Source organism: Centruroides vittatus, unplaced genomic scaffold (assembly GCF_030686945.1).
Source record: "Centruroides vittatus isolate TY-2023 unplaced genomic scaffold, ASM3068694v2 contig_912, whole genome shotgun sequence".
Taxonomy (NCBI): domain Eukaryota; kingdom Metazoa; phylum Arthropoda; class Arachnida; order Scorpiones; family Buthidae; genus Centruroides; species Centruroides vittatus.
The window spans coordinates 845-22,139 of record NW_027122601.1 but is presented as its reverse complement, the minus strand read 5'-3'; the positions used below and the strand labels follow the sequence as shown (position 1 = coordinate 22,139).

General features: G+C 31.4%; 1 protein-coding gene across 1 annotated transcript in view; it reads left to right on the top strand.

Annotated features, from left to right (window-relative positions):
- The window catches only part of Rab21 (RAS oncogene family member Rab21), a 39,464-nt gene extending 25,529 nt beyond the window's left edge, over positions 1-13,935 (top strand). Inside the window, exons 2-6 of the mRNA XM_067281235.1 lie at positions 3,156-3,215; positions 3,309-3,416; positions 3,553-3,671; positions 12,753-12,841; positions 12,910-13,935. Coding sequence (XP_067137336.1) covers positions 3,156-3,215; positions 3,309-3,416; positions 3,553-3,671; positions 12,753-12,841; positions 12,910-13,043 — 510 coding nt within the window. The 3' untranslated portion in view covers positions 13,044-13,935. The remainder of the gene's footprint in view (positions 1-3,155; positions 3,216-3,308; positions 3,417-3,552; positions 3,672-12,752; positions 12,842-12,909) is intronic.
- The last annotated feature ends 7,360 nt before the right edge of the window (positions 13,936-21,295 follow it).

Sequence of the window (21,295 nt, the reverse complement as noted above, 5' to 3'; positions counted from 1 at the left end):
TTTTCTGGTGTTAGACTAAAAAGTTTGTATCAAATTATTTCTTTTATCATATTCTGATGTATATAAATGAATGTTCTCCTTTAGTAAAATACAATTGCTCAATTTATTTTACATCTCAAAGATTTGTGTTCATTTACAATTTCTCCTGTCACACAGATGTGTAGAATCCTAAGCACAAAAACGGCAGGATTTACAATTACTTCTCAAAGTATTTACATTACCTTACATTACATTACTTTACATATTTATTTTAATTTATTCTGTTTTAAATTCTAATTGATTTTTAGATCTGATGTGTATATCTAAATAGCTCCGTTTTCATTAAAATTATCTAGTGGAATGAAGTTGTGATTTATCTAAATATGCAATTTTCTGGAATTTTTGACTTATCGGAAACAAAACATTTTACACAAAGAAAAGTAATAATTTTTGATAATCAAACTTTGTAGAATATTATAAAATTATATTTTGTAATATAAGTGAAAAAGTAATTTTAATATATGCAATGTATCAGTTGAAATAGGTTATTTATTTTTTCTCAAAAAAAAAAAAAAAAAAAAAACAAATGCTTAAATTGATAAATTTTCAGAAATTGATAAACTAAATTGATAACATTTTATTATTTTAATAATAGAATTTTATCATATGAATATCCTTGTAATTTGATTTTTCTTTACCTTGAAATAATTAGTTTTTTTATTATTATTAATAAATACATTTAAAATCAATCAAATCTCCTAAATTTTTTTTTCAGTTAAACATGTATCAAAAAATTTCCCTAATTAAAATCAAAACAAAAATATTAATTTTTTTCTATTTCATTGATTTTTAAGTGCATGTGTGCAAATATAAAAGAAAAATATTATTTACATTAATAGACACTTGGTTTTATTCTAATAAAAAGGAGAATGGATTTCACTTTATATTTTGAAATCCCAGTATTGTCTGTTTTGACTAATTTTGAATATTTATAAAGTCCAAGACAAGTCCAAGTTGCATAATGCAAAGATATGGACAATGAGAACCCAAGAGAGAAAGATGGAGATGACAGAGATGAGAATGTTTGAGATGGATGTGTGGAGTGTCAAGGAAGGATAGAATGAGGAATGATTTTATTAGAGGCTCTGTTAAGGTGGGTCCCCTGAACAGGAAGATGCAAGATTTCAAGTTGAGGTGGTTTGGCCACATAGAGCGTAGAAGCCAGGATTATGTTGGAAAGAAGATCTGTAAACTGATAGTGAGTGGAAGACCAAGGCTGCGTTGGAAAGATAAGGTGGAGGAAGACCTGAATCAGAGGAGACTAAAGAGAGAAGAAAGGAGGAATCACATTATGAAGGAAATACCAACCCTTTATAAACATGGGAAAAAGCAAAGATAAAGTCCAAGACAAATATTAATAAAAAAATTGATTTTACCAGTTTTATTTATAAACTTGCCATTATTTGATTATATTAAAAATTGTTTATTTGAAAGAATCTAAATCTTTTATTGTATTTATAAAAACTCCCAAAATATATATTACTGTAATTTATTAACCTGTGGAATTATTGCAGATAGAATAATTTAAATCTTGGTTATATCCATTTATATAGCAAAGCACAAATTTAAAAAGTATAATAATTATTATGATGTACTGTACAGTAAAATATATTTTACTTTTTTAGACAAAGAAATTAATGCACACCTGCATATTGCTATATTATATTATACTTCTCAAAATTCCAATAAACATTGTTAACTATTACAGCAATAAATTTATTGGTTTTGCATGAATGTTACTAGTAACTTATTTAAACTCGAAATATAAAATTAGATATTTAATCAATGGTTTCGTTTATGTATTATTTACTTTATAGTTTACATTAAGTGAATGGTTCTATGTAATGAACTAAATGATTTTTTAAAAATTATTTTAGATGTTATGTGTAAATCTTCACACATGAATCCTTAAAACAAAAAAATAAATTTGTTATTGTTTAAAATTAATTTAAGTTAATACATTTATAAATGTAATTACTTCACTCTAACTTCTGGTTTAGAATAGAATTCAGTAGAATTGTATTGTAAATTTCATAGTTATAGAAACAAATAATGAATTTATATATAATTTATTTTTATTATAAAATATAGTGTGTATAAAAAGAATTGTTTACATAATTATAATTCTTACATCACATTTTTGTGATTAGTTGTAATTTATTCGATGATGATAAGGTTTGATATTTGTAGAACTTAGCATTTTCACCAGTAAATATATTCTCCCAATCAGCAATAAAAAGATACATTTCATTTAATGATTAAATGAAAAAATATATACTGTATTTACTCGAATATAAGACAATCTCGCATTTAGGACGAGGTGTGACTTTAAAGATCAAAATAAAGAAAATTAAATTTATTAATACAATTCTAATTTTATTTCGTTTAATCACAAGTAAAATATCAAATGAACGTAAATGCACACATTGTTCTGCAAAAATTACTGACATTTTAAACTTTAAGGAAAAATCTTGTAAAATCAACAACAAAATTTTTTCATGTAAAGCTGGACAATTGGGAACCTTTTATTGCCAATTCTTAAGTCAAATCCACTCTCTGTTGATTACACTTAAGAGTTTCTCTGAATTCTGATTTCCAAATAATCATTGTTTTCACATGGGAAAGGATTAAAACTTATATTGGGCTCCTGTGTGATTGTGGAATTTCAATCTGGAATTCAATTCAAAAACTTTGCTTTTTCTATTGCTATTCATCTTTATCCCTGATAACACACAAGAACAATTCAAATGATCCAGATAAAATACTTATGTTCTTAATCACCAGAGGGTGAGCATCCAGTAAAAAATGTGAATACACTGTTCACAAAAATTAATGCAAAAACGCAAAGAACTTTGTTCGTGCGTATAGGATGACCTAGGAATTTGAAGCTGTGATAAATGAATAAAAACCTTGTCTTAACTGCAAGTAAATAAGGTATATTTTCTATGAAATGAATAATCAACTCCTCTTTGAGATTATACCCAGCATTCTGTCTCTCATACATGTTTAATTTTTTATGCAAATTTTGGAAATCTCCAGTTTTGCTAAATTTTAAGTTTCTATAATTATTACATTTTAATTCAAAAATTAAAATATTTTTACATTTCTTTCTCCAGGCTTCTTTTCTTAATAAGAAACTTACTATTGCTGGAAAGCGTGTTGATTTAGCCATATGGGTATGTATTGAATCGTTTATTAACATGTGCAAATTTAGTAAGTAAAATTAGAAAATTACGAAATAAACTTCATGCATATAAATTAATTTTTAGGATACTGCTGGCCAAGAAAGATTTCATGCTCTTGGCCCTATATATTATAGAGATAGCAATGGAGCTATTCTTGTATATGACATCACAGACGAAGATTCATTCCAGAAGGTAAAATAAATGGATTATTTTTTTGTAAAATTTCATTTTTCTAATTTTAAAAATAATAGCTATTAAATTAATTTCTGTCAAACATGCATGATTTTCATTTAATTACATTTAACCAATGATTTACATTTATTTATAGGTAAAAAATTGGGTCAAAGAACTCAAGAAAATGTTAGGAACTGGAGTGTGTATATGTATAGCCGGGAATAAAGTAGATTTAGAAAAACAGAGGGTCGTAACTGTAGAAGAAGCAGAACAGTGAGTCAACTTAAAATTATTAAAATTTAGAATATGTGGAATTCGTAAAACACAAAATGTATTTAATTATCCAGATTTGTTTTTTAAAATAATAATGTAAGAATATGTAAGAATTAGCAATGTCAGTTACATCGTATATACAGGGTGGGCCAACGAAAACGAAACGGCAGAGTGTTCGTGTTCGTCCAAGCAAATCGCTCGGACAGGTTGATTTTATTCTCGAGGGGACATCTTATGCAATAAAGTTTTTGCGAATCTGAATATTAACTAAACAAACATTTTTTTCGAAATAAATGTTTGTTTAGTTAATACAAAATAAATGAGTTTTTAAAATTTTTTGTTGTCTGTTGTATTCAGAATTGCAAAAACTTTATTGCAAAAGATGTCCCCTCAAGAATAAAAGCAACCTGTCTGAGCGATTTGCTTGGATTAACACGAACATTCTGCTGTTTCGTTTTCATTGGCCCACCCTGTATAACCATTTTAATTGGACATTTTCATCTATAAATTTAGAAAATTAAGTTACTGTATTCATATGAATCATGTTCTTAAAAAATGTTTTATTTTTATGATTCTAGTTAGCAATTTTTTGGATAAATTGAATTACTAAATTATTTTATTTTTCACGTGTTTCTTATATTGTATTTTATTTGAGAGGTTTGAAAGTATGACTCAGAAAACATATTGGTCTTATTAGATGAGTCAGTAATGTGTGTTAGTTTGATTTAAAAAAAAGTTTTGTTAAAAGCAAACTATTTTGGCTATCATAATTAAGAAATGAGTAGTCTTGAATATTATAATTTTGTGATATCAATATTTATTATTATATGCAGCATATCTAAATTAGAGTCTGATTCTAAATGGACACAGTAGACCTGGGCCTAGAGAGGCAGATTTTGAGGGTAGCAAAATTGGTCAGTGTATAAAGATAAGAATTTCACAAAAAAGTGACAAAACAGTGATGTGTAGCATGCACAGAAGCTAATCGAAGGTGACTGGATGACTAATAATTTGGATTGTGTGAAGATATGAATTTGCTCCAGTGCTCTGCTAGGTTATATGGCAAACATCCATGCTGGCTTGCTGCAGCATGGATATTGCAGCATATATGTAGCATGGATTTTTCAACCAGACAGCAATTTCACACATTATGTGAAAAGTTTCACACAATCTGTCTCTGTAAACATAGCAATAATAATTAAGATAATTTAATTTTTAAGTTAAATGATGATGATGATGATAATACTCATTTTACCACCATAATAAGAGCTGACTCATAAATAAGGTTTTGTAATACAGTCAAACCTGTTTTTATGCGGGGGATAGGGACCGCATTAAAAAAACGCATTAAAAAAATCGCACGAAACTTCACGAATGGCTGTAAAAAATAGTTTTCGCAACACAATTAAAAAAATATTTTTTTTATGCAGTCAACAGGGACCACATAAAAAAAGTCTCACGTAGAAAATAACTCAAAACCGTACGAAATAGAATTTATTGACAACAGATGTCAGCACTTGACTGCATCGTCTGGTCTATCGTCTGTTTTACATATTTTTGTCCAGGTGGTGTTTTGTTGACTTAAAAAATAAATTATTTCATTTTTCGCATATTCATGCAATAATATTACTATAATAAGTTCATTTATGCTATAATAAGTTCATTTAGCTATAATAAGTCAACGTGAGACATGACGAATTGCACGAGACTAGTCGCCAACTATACCGCACAAAAAAAACCGCACAAATTAAAAATTCGCATAAAAAAATCGCTCAAATAAAAATCGCACATAAAAAGAGCGCATAAAAACAGGTTTGACTGTATATAGGTCTGCAAAGTTCATAGAGGGAAATGATTACCACTATTTAGTAGCCAACACAATGAACTGATACTGTGTGAAGTCTCAGTTTATTGTGTTGCATTGTTATGTAATAGTGAAATTCAAACAAAAACACATCACATTTTTGTCATTCTGTACAAAGCAGTAATCTGTGATTGAATTCTTAACACTGGAAAGTTGTACAGCTATTGAAATTTATGAATTTATCTGAAAAGGATTGCAAATTGTTTACAGCATTGGCAAGAAACATTATTTGTGGAGTAATAAGATTAGAAAGTTTTTTTTTTCTTTGCATGATAATACAAACTACACTGCAGTAAGGAAACAGCAAAGATGCTTAAACCTGAAATTATATTATAGGTTATTCTGTACTCTCCTTACAGTTCAGATCTGGCATCATCAGACTTCTGATTGTTTCCAAAATTAAAGGTGGTGCTGAAAAGTCAATACTTTACATTATATACCAAGTTCAAGTTGCAGTATGGGAATGGATTGAGAAAAACATTTCTAAATGGTGGTTATGCTCAGAAATGTATATGTATGATACAAATCTTTGTGTTTTTCCCATGTTTATATGGGGTTAGCATCTCATCTTAGTCTGTCTTCTCCACTTTTCTCTAAGGCCTACTCTCTCTTTCATCCCCTCTCTCCCAAATCCTCTGCCAACTTGTCTCTCCATCTCAGCTTCAGTCTTCTCCGCTTCCTCCTCCATATCACTTCCAACATAGTCCTTGTCCTCATTTCTTCTTTCCACGAGTTCAAACCATCATAATATACTTTTAGGACCTTGATTGTTCCTCTTTTTATGTAATCATTCCTAATTCTGTCCATCACACCACACATCCATCTCAGCATTCTCCATGTCTCCATATTCTTTTTCTGGGCTTTTGTAATTGCCCATGTCTCAGCACTGTACTGTACATCATTGCAGGTCTTACCATGGTTTTGTATAATTTTCCTATCATTTTGCAGCATATTTTCTTATCACAGCACCCCACTCTTCTTTCTCCATTTCAGCCATCCATTCTGAACTCTATGCTGGATTTTTGCACTCATTTCTCCATCACTTGTTGCATATGATCTAAGATACTTAAATTTGGAAGCTGTTAACTTTTCACCCTGGGGGGTGTATAACTCGTCACCTCCACCAGATGCCTGTCTGCAGCATATTCCATAAGATCCCATACAATATCAACACCCTCTTCACCCAACATTCTTCATACCTCAGCTGAGATCTGATCAGCTCCTATTGCTTTCTTGTTCTTCACATCTTCCACCAATACATCATTACCAAATCAACCAGAAACAGAAGGGTTGAGCCTTGGTGCAGTCAAACTCTCAGTGAATCCCTGTCATATCTACACTATTCTTTACTTGTCATTGCTCCCTTGTATATGTCCTATACAAGTCTTACATACGTTTCTGGTATTCCCTTTACCTTCATACATCTACAAACCTCCTGTCTAGGCACCCTGTCATATGCTTTCTCCAGGTCTACAAATACCACATGCAGTTCTGTGTACCTTTCCATCAGCTGCTTTAGAGCAAAGATTGCAACTGTTATTTCTCTTTCCAGCCTGAAATCAAACTGTTCCTCACCTATAACTGTCTGTTGCCTTAACCTTCCTTCCACAATGCTCTCCCAGATCTTCATTGAATGCAACATCAATTTAATTCTTCTGTAATTCCCACATTCCTGCACATCTTTTCCTTTACAAATTGGCATCAAAATATTTTCCCTCCACTCATCTGGTAATGCCTCTCTTGTTGCCTCAGCTTTTTCATAAGATCCCCAAACAATATCAACATCCTCTTCACCCAACATTCTTCATACCTCAGCTGAGATCTGATCAGCTCCTATTGCTTTCCTGTTGTTTATTTTTCTAAGTGTCCTTTCCATCTCCTACTTTACTTATATCTGCTGTCACTCTCATTTACCTCCCCGACCTTGCATAGAACTCTTGGATTTTCTTCATTCGGTAGTTTCTAAAATACTTCTTCCATCTTTCCTTTATCTGTCTTGTAACACTACCATTTTCATCTTTTATCTGTTTAGTTGATGTGAAATCCTTTGCCTTGTCTCTCATTTTTACAATTTTTACCAGCTGTGCCTATCCCCATCTTTTCTTTCCCCATAGGCCTTATCTGCTGCCTTTGCCTTTTCTACTGCCACAGCCCTTTTTGTTGTTTTGCTTGCTGTCTTATGTATTTATTTATCTTCCCTGACCTTTTCCATCTTTTCTTCATTTCCTTCTGTTTTTTTATTGCAGATTGCAATTCCTCATTCCATCACCAAACCTCTTTTTTCCATGGGGTGGCTCTTTTTCTGATGATTTTTCCAATACCTCCTCTCTAACTTTCCTTATAATGCAACTATTAAACTCCTACCATTCCTGCACATCTTCCAGTTACTTTATTCCAAGCGTTTTTTCCTTAAACATGCTATTCAGATCTTTCTCTTTCAATTTCATCCTTTGTTCTTTCTTTCCTGGATGTGACTGGATCTTTTTGTCCAGTATTATTACATAATTAGCTACTTCTAATCTATGTTGTGCAGCTACACTTTCTCTGTTAATCACCTTGCAATTCCTCATTTCATTAAGATGTTTCCTGTGATATACAAAGTAGTCAGTCTGGCTTATCCTATTCCCGCTCTTGTATGTTATAACTTGATTCTCCTTCTTTTTGATGTAAGTGTTAACTATTGCCAAGTCAAATGTATTCCACTATTCTAGCTCCCTCTCTATTTCTCTCGCCTATATTCCATCCACCATGCCCTCTTTTCTTTCCTTTACATCTTTCCATATGTTCATTTAATTCACCCCCCCAATGATCAACCTCTAACTCTGATATTTCCATTACCATTTTCTCTAATTCTGCCCAGAAATTAGTTTTTCTTTTTGCATCCTGCATACACATACTATTGTGTCAAAACTTCCCCTATCTCCAGCTTAAAACTGATAATCCTGTCACTTCTGATTACACACACACACACCGTTTCTTAATCTTTTCCCTTTGGTAGCTGGTATTCAAAATTTGTTTAGTTTAAAATTATAGAAGACTATTACTATAGATGTAGGTATAAGATTGAATGTATGATACAAATATAAATATCTATAAACCTGATTAGTTATATTAAAGCCAAATGATTGCTAGATTAGATTGGGCTATATTACTGTTGTTATTAATAATTAAATATTAAGTAATTTGGCCTAGGAATAGGTGTCATCTCTTATTAAATTTAATAATTAATTTAGGAGGTTATGGAAGATTTATTAATCAAACCTTATAATATAGGGTAATTTCACTTGGAACTGAACACTTATTATGTGTAATATCTTCATATAAAATTAAAAGATAAGCATGAAATAAGCAATAGAACAATTCTTTGTTTCATGATAAAGTAATCAACCAAGGTATGTTTTAACTTGCTGTACAATAGCCTATACAAAGTGATGGATTGTTTCCTCTAAAAATAAAAAAAATAATAATAGAAAAAATATCAGAGAGCAATTAGGAATTTAATTATATTTTTAAAAATATATTTAGAATTGTATAATATGGATTTTAATTTTAAAAGGATAAACAGGTGCTAATTATTCATAGATTTTTTTTTTGAATTATCTAATTCAACTGTTACCATTCTCTTTTCCTAAATGATGTCTTTATTTTCAGATGTGCTTAAACAACTTGATTTTTACAGCTCTATACCAATTTTAAAAAATTTCTTTTTATTTATGAATTATAATAATACTAGCAGATGAGCCTGGTGTTGCTCTGGCAAAAAGTAACGATAGCAAAGATTAAGATTATTAGATTTATAGCCGATCTTACCCGTTTTCACTGGGTGCAAGAATTAGGTTCCCCTTCTTTCGAGGCTAATTAGAGGATTTTTAGATAGTGTGGGGAAGTACTCGATATTTAGAGTATTCCCCATGCAGGAACAAAACAAAAAGAAACTTCAAAGAAATAAATCACACGCTCTATGACTCCAATGCAAGGAACTTAAAGTTTATTTTAGTCCTTCCAATCACTACTCTGTCCCTTTGCTATAACAGACACTGAAACAAAAGAAACAACACACACACAAAAAAACAATCTCGCAACTCTATCGTCTACACGTCCTCTCTCCATTCTTTCTTCCGAAAAAGTCCATCTTCTTCCATTGAGCGTGCATGGTCTCCCTCTCTTTTTTTTTTTCCAAAAACGCGGCCCATCAAAGCTTTCTTTACCCTGCGGCCCACCCAAGGATCACGCAATAGGACACGTGATCTTTGGACCACATATCTCTCCTCCTCCCATTAACTTTTACAACAGGAAGCTTTTACACTATGAGGGCCTCTCCCTTCTTTACACCGTGAACCACCCAAGGGGTTGGTTACAAGCCGGTTAGGCAACAGAACACGTGGTCTTCAGACCACAATAGGTCTAAAAATATGTTCAATTTCCCACAAAAGTGCAAAACACCACATCTCAAATAGTACAGTAGAAGCCGAGTTCTTCAGGTAATCCTTAACCCTCTCCATTGGGAGAGGAAATTTTTAAAAATCCCTTCTTAGTGTACTGAACATTCTCATGACGTATTCTAACTGTGTACTAAATTTTAACTTTCAACTCCTAACCATTTGGGCTCTGTGCTTATTATTATTAACTTATCTCAATTATATTATAAGATAGTAATTTGTCTGTATATCATTGATAGAATGAACTACTTTCATTCCATCAATGAAAGTAGTTCATTTTTATGGCAACCACTTTCAAATTTAAAGTTTTTTACAACAGTGTGTTAATTCTTATGGTTGCATTAACCATTAAATTTATAATAATTTTTCAGTTCACTTGAATTTAAGAAACTAAATCAATGCTAATGGGCTGGCTTAAAATTAATGGATTTCATTTCTTATCCTGTCTCATTGTTCAATGTATAGGCAATTAAAAAATATTTCATTTTTTGCTTAAGTGCACTTTCAACTCACATTCCTCCAATGGAAATCTTGTCTAGTTTCAGAGTTTGCCAACTCCACGGAAACGAGTATACAGTTATTAAACTGAGTAATAGAGCCAAAATCTTGTCGTGTAAAAACTTAATTGTGAACAAAAACAATTATTACAATACATGATTACAGTATTATAATAGTCAAGGAAGTTACATTAAAACAACCAGAAAATGATAACATGGAAAAGTATTTAATGTTATAACAGTTAGGAAAGTAAAACATAGTAATTTAAATCACGACGACTATCTGGTTTGTGTATGATTGTGAATTGTTCCATGTTTTTCATATCAAAATTCCTATATGTAACAATTTTTTAAACAAAATAGGAACAGGAAAGTCTTATTAATGGCTTTATCAGCATATTGTAATCTATAAATTAACTTTGACATGTTAAAAATGGCAGAACTCTTTTCTTTGACAAATGGAAGTGGCAATGCCTAGTAGGTAATGAGAATTGGCTGTTGGTATCACATGTTTTGGCAAGATGAATTCATCAGTGAAACAGAGAATCATAGATACAGTACACTCCTCTCAAGAGACATGTTCCTCCAAGACTTGATAATGGTTGAAAAGGAATTCTGTTGGGATGTCTCATTTTATATTTTGAAATGAAAAAGATTTAGGACCTCACACATGTGGATGAATTATGCTGTTTTTGCATCTTGGATAACTCAAAAACTGTTCATTTTTTGATTTTATGCTTTGATGACTTACTCAGGACCATTAGAACTACAAAATATCAGATTCAGGACTCATTTCCCATAAGGTTTGTGCAGGATTCCTTTTGTAATCCATCATTCTTGCTATATGTCCAGACTTGTCAAGAAACATTGCTGGGCCTAAGGAAAAAATTACATGGGTCCCAAGTAAATAATTTATTTAAAAATTTATTTTGACTTTATGGATATGTTCATTTTTTACTTTATAAAAAGTAATAATAGTTATTGCTAAGCATTTTATGTAACAATAGTGCTTTAGTAGTAATTATAGTCAATGCAGAGAAAGAGGAGACGAGTCAGCCTGAGCTGAAAGATTATTGAATGAAAAGGATGAAAGGAAATGTGGACCTTGGGTGTTGACATGTGGATCTGATCTCTTTCAGCTGTTTTGTTTTTTACCTTTCTAAAATGTTTATCATCATTACCATAATTTTACTGTTATCTTTTTATAATATTTTATTACTTACTCTCAATTCTAATGTTATTCACAGATTAATCACACATTGCCTTTTATCTCTTTCATCTGACTTTTAGATCCTTTTGGCTCAGGCTAACTCTTTTGCTGCATGGACTATAGCATATAAAAATCCAAACTGTGAGATGATGATGATGATTATTTTACCTGATAATTTCCTCTCATTGGCCCTGACGATGTCAGATATTGCCTTGCAAGTGAACTTTGTTCATTTGCCAGTCATGATCATGTATTTTAAGGATAATCACTATGACAAGCTTCTTGGAAATCACACGCAAGCAAACAGCAATTAGACTGAAAAATTACTGTGCTTATTAAATAAGTTTATAAAGAATCATCTCAGACCTTTGTCTATAATATGAATATGAAACTGCATAACCAGGGATAATGCCTTCAGTTTGGCATAATTTTTATTAAAAGAACTTTAAAAGAAAGAGTAAAACTTATTTTAAAATACTTGTTAAAAAAGTATTTTTTGCAAATTAAATGTACTGTTTTGATACACTCCTTTCTAATGGTAAAAACAATTAACACAACTTAAAAGATTTATTAATTTTACAATTATTAAACAGAAAATTGATCATGGATGATGAGTCAAGAAATATTTTATTAGTAATTCTATTCTTTAGTGAATGGTATTTAATTATCAAGCAATAGTTTAAAAAATATACCATAATTTTCTGCACATAGTCTGCACCTGCTTTCACATTGACTTTAACCTGCAATTATCCATGTATTAATGAAGAAAATTTTTTGAATATGCAACTCACTTCTGTAATCAAAATTTATTATGAAGTTATATTTAATATTTTTTCTTCATAGTTTACAGTAATAATTTTTGTAGGTTTTTGAAAGCTGAGATTAATTTCTTTATGAAATATATATTATTAGAATTTTACTTTAGAATTGTTATGTTTGAAGTATTCTTCATAAATTAGTTACAGTATCATAAGTTATTTATATATTAATATGATTTGTGAATATAGTTATTGTTAATATAACAATACTTTTAAAAATTTACAAATGGTCTGTTTTTTTTTTCTTTTTAAGATATGCATCTTCTGTTGGTGCTAAGCATTTTTTGACATCAGCCAAATTGAACAGAGGCATTGAAGAACTGTTTCTTGATCTTAGTACCAGTAAGATTTCATTTTGTTGAATATAAAAATCTTTTATTGATAACTGATGTGTTTTTTTAAATTAACAGGGATGATAGAAGTTGCCGAAAGTAATGACGAACATCGACTGAGTAGTCTGGGACGTGGAAACAATCAGCGAAGAAATGTCGTCGTCGTCGAAGAAGATCCACAGCAGCAGAAAAGTGGATGTTGTGGAGGTTGATGGGTTATCTATGTAAGTTGCAGCATTATGGCTATTGTAGCAAGTTTCATGGACCATGTAAATGAGAAGGAATATACTTGTTTATATAATGATATAAAAAAATCAGCTCACAGAAATTTGTCAAGTTATATTTTATGTGATACTTGTTATGTATTACAAGTTTTGTAAAAAAAAGGAAAAAGTGAAAAAAAGCTAAACAATCTTTATTAACAATGTTCAGTAGGAAAATTGTTCCAGTTTATTAATCACTTTCCCATTAAAAATATTTATGCTATTGTAAAGACCAACAAAAATACACATCTGCAAGTCAGATGCACGAGAATATAAAAATTTTTCCTTGTAATTTAAAAATATATAAATAAACTTTATTATAATGCAGTCAGCATTTTATTTTGATAGCTTTAATTCAGATGACATATTCCTATTTCTTTTCAAGGCAAAACATTGTTGAATACATCTTTTGTGCCATGTTGCAAAGTTTATTGCTTGAAGAATGTAACATGTGATCTATATTATTATTGAACATGCTCCGTTGAAATGCTAGTCTTTAAAGTTTGTGAAAAGTTTTGAATTAATAAGTAGAAAACCTATTGCTGCAAACGTGCTGTCTGTTTGACAGTACTTTTTGCCAACCACACCTCAATTTCTAGTTCTTTCAGGGATAAAATCAATTCAAAAATCAATCTTCAAGGGAAATTTTAATGTTACCTCATTTATTCTTTTTTGTAATTTAAATATCTGATATGTTTAATAATGCATTTTATAATTTCTAAATTTTCTTTATTTATAGATAAACATTTTTATGCAATTGATGTGTGCTTTAACTGGATAAATTTGAATGTAATTTGCATTTCTAAAATCTGATGTCCAAAATAAAAGGGCTTTTGTTGAACTAAGTTGTTATTCTTTTAAGAAAATGCATACTTGTTGAAAAAAAAATTTTTATTATTCATAACTTTGTATTCTACAAAACCTTATATATATATATATATTATATACACAGTAGAAACTTGATGATCCTAAAAAAAAGTACAGTGTTGTATATGCCACAGAGTAAAATACGGGAGACTAAACTCTCATGTAAGTCATCTGTCAATTTTAGTGCTACAAAACTAGGTCATAAATCTAACATGCAAGTAAGTTTACTTTAAAATACCATAATTATTATTCATGAAAATAAATGCTCACATTTGTTTTTATGTACATCAAGCAAAGTTTCTGGATTATCTGAAATTTCATCCGAATAACCCCTGGTCCCATCAAGTTTGGAAAATCAAGTTTCCACTATAAATAAATTAAATATTTATTAAATAGATTTTATTGTATATAATTTATTTTAAAACATTGTTTACAATTCTAATTTATTTAATGTCATTCTTTAGTTTGATCCGTAGGCAGAACGATGTCAAAGATGATTGGAAGATTGACTGGTTCGTAGCTGATATTACATGTTGATGCATTGACAAAGATAGTTTTCCCATCTGTAGTTATACCATAACCTACATTAAAAAAGAGCAAAATTATTAATTTGTTGGGATCTCGTATCAGTTCGCGCTCACCTAATATACAGAAAAAAAATTGTTTTTCTATTGGTTGCGCCATCCTTGTTATTTATTGATGATTTAGTGATAATCTGCATTTTTTCCCACCAAAAAAATGTTTAGGTATTGTACTACTATGTGGTGTTTTCGATTTTCCACTTGCATCAAGCCTTTCCAAAATGCTGGAGGAAGTACACTGTACAAATGATAACTCTTATCATCAATCATATCTCCGGGTCACCTGGAGATATGATTGATGATGATAAAGATGAAAATATCTTGTTTCAAAATTAACAAAATTACTCAAAATCATAATTTTAATCAGTACAACATAAATTTTGGTAATAAACAAAATTACTTGTTAATATGATTAATTTTGAAAAATCATAAAATAAATACATAATCAAAATCTGGTAAATTGATCACACCTTAGATCTCCCTTTGCTTTGTGAATTATCAGGGTGATTCAAAAGTCCCCAGACACTGACAGCACACTTGTGAAAAAGATATCTAGCACTGGCAAAACTTCTCTGAATGGAAACAAGCTGTATTTGCATCATCAAAGCACACAACAATAATTTTATAGAGCTGTTGAGTTCATTCCTTTGGTGAATTTTGTTTTCCATTACAAAGAATGACTGACAAAAAACTCATCAAGGCATGTTCTGTCATTACTGGAGACAAGGGTTCAGTGCAAGGGTAGCAGCAGCAAAAATTTGCAAAATTGAAGGCCCAGGCCTGATGAAGAAGACAACTGCAGCTGATTGGCATTCCTAGAATTGAAGAAGCAGAACCAGCCTTGTAGACAAGCCTTGGTCTAGACAACTGTTGATGGAATTTGGATGATTCAGTACATTGGAAACTGTTTCCTAATGGTTGGGCTGTGGATGGCAACCCCTAGGCTGAGCAAGTAGAAAAAGTGTTTGAAGTGCTGCACACTCACTATCCAGCACTACTTAATCTAAAGCATACATTGCTGTAGCACAAAAATGCTCTGGTACACCATTCCAGAGTGGTTCAAGAAAAGTTAGAGCTGAAGGGGATCAACGTTTTGCCTTACCCAGCATACAGCCCTGACTCCATCAGATTTTTCTCTCTTCCAATCGTTGACACATTTTCTGCAAGGTCGTTCCTTTAATTAATGCAGTGCATGATGTTGAAAATGGGGTTCATAAGTTTTAGTATTGAAACCGGCCAAATGGTATTTCTGCGGAATCCACCAATTTGCAAAAAGATGGCTAACAATTGCTTTTATTTCAAGGAATGACCATGTTTTAATATCAATAAAGTTTCGTATCTTGTGTCTGTGTCTGGAAACTTTTGAATCAACCTAATATAATTAAAGCAGGACATTCAGGCATTAAAATTAATATCTCTCCTCAGAACAACTGGGACCACTGATTATATGGGAGTATTTTTCCCAAAAATATACCCTCAACTATTGTATTAGGAAATATTGAAAATTCTTTTGGTTTCTAAAGAAATTTTTTGAGGTCAGTATCAATTCTAGGATTTTAAGATATTTGGTATTATAAGAGATTAGCTACACAAAAGTGAATAGTATATACTGATTTCCTCCTTAAATATAGCACAACAAATAAAAAATCATTAGGCCTACTGCTTTAGTCTGAATTTTGACAAAACTACAGATGTTGAGACAAAGTTGCATATTTATTTGAAATTTTGGAATGAAACTGTTCAGATTGAAGCAAATTCTGGAATACTAATACATTTCATTTGATTACAGGATCAATCTACATCTGCAGCAAGTATCATTCTTAGGCAATACTGTTAGAAAAAAAATGTGGCCTAATAATAATCAAAATTCTTTAACTTTTTGTATCAATTTTGTAAGACTGATATTTAAAAAACTTCATTCCTATTTCAATGTTCTTTGATCCATATCTTGTATGATGAAACACAAATGATGACTGTCAGGCATAACGGTGACTAACGAAACAATGGATATTGACATTCTAAGTTCCTCAATGAATATTACGAAAGAAAGAATTAAGAAATTAAGAAGGAAATGAAAAATTTAAGAATTATGAGGAAGGAATTAGATATTACAGCTTATCATAAAAGTCTTTGTATCTTTAACAATGTCTGTGCTAATGGATGTAGAAAAAAAGATGAATCCATTAGAACCGTTCAAAAAATTGTTTAGCATGCCACAAGTAATTAATAGAAATGAACCTGACAAGTTGTTGCTGAGAGGAAATGTTACCACCAATATAAACAATAATAATTAAAGAGTACATGTTCAAAGCTCTGTAGAAAGAACTATTAGGAAAACCTCAACCAAGTTTGGTATTCATCTAATTTTCCAGTAGGAATTCAGCTGTTGAGGCAAATTAAATGCTATTGTACCCTCTATGTACATATTACATATATTATCTAACAAATTTCAGATGCAGAGAATGTTTTGTAACTCCTTTTGTAATAGTCTTTTCCTATTTTTCTCGCTGGAAAATATAAAAAATTTTTATTGTACTTAATTTATTCATTTTCTCTTTGTATTCTGGAAAGTCTTATTGTCTCAGATATGACACTCCCTAGCACTTGATGTCTGTGTTGTCAGTGCCTTGGTTAACCATCTATTATGATATTTTGTTTTTATTGCCCAATATAAATCATTTATCTGAATAATAGTTATTTTCACTAAAAAGCATACTGATTTATGACAAGAAGCAAACATTTTTTCCCCTATTAAACAAACAAAAGATTTAGTCAAATCTGACCATTTGACCATCCTCAGTAATCATTATTAATGTTTAACAATTTAGAATGATGTAGGAACAGAGTTCATATATTAGTAGAAAAAATATTTTAATATATAAAATTCACAAAAATGAATAAAATTTTTAGAAAAGTAAAATATAAGGGGTGATCAAAAAGTTTAAGGACATGGCTGCAGCATATATGCAAATTAGCGCATCGTCGATGTTGGGTATATAAGCACTGACAGCGAAGTGTGGGATTAGTGTGTGGAAAATGCTGAAACGTGAACAATGGCGACGTTAATACCACACGTGTCCAAACAGGACCAACATGCTGTGATTCCTTTTTTGGCTGCCAAAGGAAACACATCGGTAGACATTTGTCGGAGAATGAAGAATGTGTATGGAGAAGCATGCCTATCAAAAACCACCGTAGTGGAATGGTGCACAAAGTTCAGAGCTGGTCACAATTTGACCCAAGATGCAGGTCAACCTGGGAGGCAGCCACATCCAATACAGACAATAACAAGTGGGCAGCTGATGATACGATTAGGGTGGATCATCGCATAGTCATACGTGCACTTTCTAAAGATCAACATAAGCTTCAGTAGTGTGCAACATATAATCTGGCAGGAGTTAGGCTACCATAAGGTCTGCAGTCAGTGGACACCCCAGGCGTTAAAGTCCAAACAAACCGGATGGCTGTTTCCCTGAAGCACCTGATGCGTTTCAATGTTGAAGGCAACATGTTCCTTGAGCGCATTGTTGCTGGCGACGAAAGCTGCTGCCACCACTAGGAACCTGAGTTGAAAGTGGTGACCATGCAGTGGTGTCATCCTTCATCTCCTCATCCCAAGAAGTTCAAGAGCCAGTCATCCCTGGAAAAGTGATGCTTATCCTGTTCTTCGATCACCAGGGCCCATTGCTTATTGATTTCAAGGAACCAAGTGTCTCCATCACTGGAGCACAGAACTGTAAAATGCTGGAGAGATTATGACATGCAATTAAGGCGAAATGTCCAGTAAAACTGCAAAATGGGGTTGCAAAATGATTCTGCTTCATGATAACGTACGTCCCCATACCGCAAATGTAACGCAGAAGTTATGCACACTAAAGTGGGAGACACACTAGCACCCGCCTTACAGTCCTGATCTCTCCCCATGCGATTTTCACATCTTTGGTCCCTTAAAGAAGTCCTTAAAAGGTCAACAGTTCCAGTCGGACATAGAAGTGCAGCAGGCAGTTTCGGACTTCTTCAAGCAGCAGAAACAGGAGTTTTACCAATGGGGTATATTCAACCTGGTGAAGCAGTGGGATGCTTGCCTAAATGGTCATGGCGCTTTTGCATGACTGGCATACCAAATCTGGACTGTACAGCCTTTGAACAGAAACTTTTTGATCATGCCTTATACAGAAAGGGTGAGTGCAGTTTGAACATTTTTTATTTTTATTTTATTTTACTTTTAAAGAAAGTTTTGTTTTTATTTTCAATCTACAGTTATTGGAAAATTATTTACTAAAAATTATGTTATCTAAATGGCATCCGTTATGCTCCTGGCACTCTTCTAATCTTGAGCGAAGATTTCTCAATACATGTTGACACAAAGCCTGAGATACTGATGCCATTTCTGCTGTGATATTCTGTTTTAATTGAGTTAATGGCCTCTGCTTATTTTCATACACCTTCTCTTTAAGAAATCCGATTGGCATCTATTATATCACACTTTTTAGGTGGGAGAGTATAAACGTGACAATAGGTAACAATGGATTTGGTAACTATTGACATCACAAAACATATTTTATAATAATGTTACACATAGATGTAATTTTATTTGTAATTGACGTCAATGCACATATTTAATAAAATTTGATTAGCTAGCATTGAAAGCTGTAAATCATTAATGCATTTATTTTTCTATATGTCCAATTGTTTTGAAGATTACTAGAGGTTGACCTAGTTCCCTTGTCCTATCATTAGTCAACAGTAGTGGTACATTTTTGTTTATAAACCTGTACAAACGATGTGACATGAGTAAATTTTATTAAGTAATTATTTAATTATAAAATTAGTGCAAAGCTGATAGTTTTGCAAAACTACTTATAGGTTCAATCAGGCCGATGAGGGATAGGGCTTGACATATCTAGATGGATCACCCCTAAAAAATTCATGGAGTTATTTGTTTTTTTTTGACCTGTCCAGATTTGATTCTGGCTCCTCTATAGCAGTGGGCTGCCACCTTAGATGGTTGGATGGTCAAATGGTTAAGTCATGAAATCTACTAAAGTTTCTTTCAGTGCAATTAGAACTTTACTGTGATCAATTGTTGTTTTACATTTTATGTACAGACATTTCAACAAGCTGCAACACTTGAATCATCATTTTAGCAGGAAATGATTTCTCACTTACACTTTAAAACCGATGAAAAAATTCTGAGATGTATGTCGAGAATCTAAATTCCTGTACATACAGGTATACACCTCACCTTACGTCGGTAATTGGTTCCAGGAGAGGCGACGTAAGTTGAATTTACTTGTCACTAGGCTAAACCACAAATTACCATTCCCAGTTCTGTATTTTATTTATAAATGCATTTTTAATAATATATGGTTAATAAGAATCTATTTTAAGCTTACAAACAAATAAATTTTAGTTTTTAATATAGTAGAGGGAAAAAAGTAATCTAAATTTACGAATACATGTACATACTTGTAAATGTACAGTACATGTTTACAATTTGATGATGTTTACAGTACATCGTGGACTCTTTATGTGAATGTGGTTTCTCTTAGACATTATAAAATAAGATGATTTTTTTAAGGTTAAATAACAAATACAGTTATTAAAATTATTTTGCAATAGTAGAAAATAAACTAATTTATATTAAATTTACCAATAGTGAGTGGCGCTGATAATGATGCCAAATAGTAGATATTGGAACTACCGCGGAAAACACCAATAATGAGCACTTAAAGACCGCTAAATAAGACAAAAACATCTGTGTTTCTGTGCTGACATGTTTCGTTCTCTAGAATTTATAATATTAACATTTACAGTAAATGTACATATTTTAATATGATTTTATGTGCTTTTAATGCTTTTCTAGTGATATTACGACTTTAATATTTGTGGCGGACAGATGTAAAGTCAAATAAAATGACTTATATTGAAAAATAAAAATAAAGTTTACTTTTTTGACAAACGACGTATAATCGAGAACAACGTAACTCAAGGTATACCTGCACTTTCTTAGCAATGCAATGTTAGTTTTTGCTATTTTACCTACACTGTCAATTGAACTGAACTCAATTTAACTAATCTTTATGAGGAAGTTTGACTACTTAAAATAAATTCTCTCTCTTAAATTTAATTATACACAATTTTTAAAAAATTTCAATGTTAATGTAATTTAAAATGATTAAATACATAAATATAACATTTACAATAATTATAATCCAAGTAATTTAAAGAATTTTGAGAATTTGAAAAATGAGAGATTCCTAGAGCAATGCAAAATGTGTTCATTTGTGGGACTAAGAATGCAAGTTAGATGGCTTGAATTTTGATGTAATATTCATCTCTCACTGTACAATGAAATGATATTTCTCAAATGAATTGTACAGTACACGTACAAAAAAATTCATTGCACAGAAATGAATCTCTGAAAATATATACAGGAAATCCTCGTTAATTCAAACTCTGATAGTTCAAAATCCCATTAGTTTGTAACTGTACTTTTGTCCCAGCCAAGGATATAGAGATTTAAATGTTAAGGAATTTGGTTAGTTTGAAATAAGGCTACTTCAAAATTTGAAGTGGAAAATTATGTCCAAACTGTGATATGCATATGTTAACTTGTTCATCTAGATTGAAGTGCCTCCATAATACAAGAGAACAATACACAAAGAACAACTTTAATCTGGTCAATATGGCTTTGTTTTTACAGTAACGTATTTTTTGGCATCACCTTAGGACTATCCATAAATGACGTCC